Here is a 1980-nt window from a genome sequence, read left to right on the forward strand (position 1 = left end):
ATTAGCCTACCTCGGCACCACGAAACCCCGGGTTCTAAGTAAAATTTACGGGGCCTTACATCCTCCCTTGCTTAGGATCATTCATCCTCAAATGAGGGTCAAAATCCACCATCTGCACCCAATGTGACTCAACTCTTATTTCACACACCAGCAGTTCCAAATTTTGACTAACTCCCCAAATTTTCAGAAATTTTGGCAGAGTTTTCCCTGTAAATGGGCCTATCCACCTGTTACAGAATCCCAAAAACCAATCCTAACAACATATATCTAATCCCACGATGTAACATAGCATGAAAACAACACCAACTGTGGCCTCATAAGCATTATATTACCAGAAAGGAACGTTCTTAACATAAACTGTACAAGGGAAACATAATTCATGGATTGAAAGCTCTTAACTTTTTTTAGAGATAGCTACGTAGTTATTCAAACAAATGAGGGTACTTCTTATTAATCTCTTCCTCCGCCTCCCAGGTGGCCTCTTCAACCTGTTGGTTTCGCAATAGCACTTTCACGGAGGTAATCTCTTTATTTTTCAGCTTTCGAACCTGCCTATCAGGAATGGCAATTGGAATCTCCTCACAAGTCAATTCTGCATTAACCCAAATAGCCTCTATCGGAACAATGAGCGACGAGTATCCAACCACCTTCTTCAACATAGACACATGAAACACCGGGTGCACTAAGGACATCTCCGGAGGTAGCTCAAGCCTATAATCCACATGACCAATCCGCTGAAAGATTCTGTACGGCCTGATATACCTGGGGTTCAATTTCCCTTTCTTCCCAAACCGCATTATACCCTTCATGGGGGAAACCTTCAAGAATACCCAATCATCCTCTTTGAACTCAAAATCCCTACGACACACATCCGAATAGGACTTCTGATGACTCTGGGCATTTTTCAACTGTTCCTTAATGATCTTAACCTTCTCCATAGCCTGATGCACGAGGCCTGGTCCTATCAACTCTGCTTCCCCAATTTCGAACCGCCCAATGGGAGATCTACATCTCCTACCATATAGAGCCTTGAACGGTGCCATCTGAATGCTAGCATGGTAACTATTGTTGTAGGTAAATTCTATTATTGGCAAATCATCACGCCACCTTGGGGAGCGCGACCGACGCTCAACTAAGGTACCCTAGTCAAGCAAGCCTATTCAATGCCTTCTACCTGAACTTACCCATGAATAAAGTGAAGGTGCATTTCCATTAATTAGACAATAAGAAGATCACGTGAACAACACAATTTTATTACCATTAGTTAATTTGTTTATAATTCTCAAAATACATTACATATTCTTAGTTTGAAGTAGAACATGTGATACAAATACAACATTTATATTTTGACTTTCCCAACACCAATATACAAGCCACACTATGTCTACAGAGTCTCTAACGGATATATAAGAGAATTGTAATGGTGCCGACGACAATGCCCCGGCTATACCTCAAAACATTATACATAAGGCACAAAAGATACATGACCCCGAAATGAAGTGAGGCTCACCAAGTCGGCTAGGAAGAGAGTGTACCTCTATCACTGATCGATGTCGCCTGTTGTGGAACCACATGCATCCATTAAAGATGCAGCGCCGGCAGAAAAAGGGACGTTAGTACATATGTAATAGTACTAGCATGTAAGACTAAGCACCCTCTAAATAGAATAAGTAACAATACAATGAGAACGAACATGAAATCAATGGGAGCCTCAAACAATATAACAATGTCAAGTTAAGAGAAAGATAAATTTCAAGTAAATTTCAACATTTTTAAGTTGGGAGATCTTTATTACCAATACACCACCGTGTGTTTAGCAGAAAGTCCAATCTCGGCCCGATCAGCTTAGCCGTCTCATCAGAGACATCCAATCACACCACCACCATGTGCGCGTCATGGAATCCGATCTCAGCCCGATCGGCTAAGCTGTCTCACCACAATGTTGTGTGGGTAGACATCACATTCCGCTAGCAATCATCT

General features: G+C 41.7%; 1 protein-coding gene across 1 annotated transcript; it reads right to left on the reverse strand.

The window, feature by feature from the left end:
* Positions 1 to 422: 422 nt before the first annotated feature.
* On the reverse strand, positions 423 to 938 carry LOC109209639. The gene is made up of 2 exons (XM_019372947.1): positions 831 to 938; positions 423 to 734 (listed from the first exon to the last, which is right to left on the reverse strand). Exons 1-2 carry the CDS (start codon positions 936 to 938, stop codon positions 423 to 425), a joined length of 420 nt encoding a protein of 139 aa, XP_019228492.1.
* Between the last annotated feature and the right edge of the window lie 1042 nt (positions 939 to 1980).

Source organism: Nicotiana attenuata, unplaced genomic scaffold, assembly GCF_001879085.1.
Source record: "Nicotiana attenuata strain UT unplaced genomic scaffold, NIATTr2, whole genome shotgun sequence".
Classification (NCBI taxonomy): domain Eukaryota; kingdom Viridiplantae; phylum Streptophyta; class Magnoliopsida; order Solanales; family Solanaceae; genus Nicotiana; species Nicotiana attenuata.

What these genes read in the sequence shown, in the direction of transcription:
- LOC109209639 (XM_019372947.1), bottom strand. Translation starts at nt 938, where the DNA reads ATGGAGAAGGTTAAGATCATTAAGGAACAGTTGAAAAATGCCCAGAGT. An exon ending in AGTTCAAAGAGGATGATTGG is followed by an intron (nt 735 to 830) that starts GTATTCTTGAAG and finishes AGAATCTTTCAG; the next exon opens with CGGATTGGTCATGTGGATTA.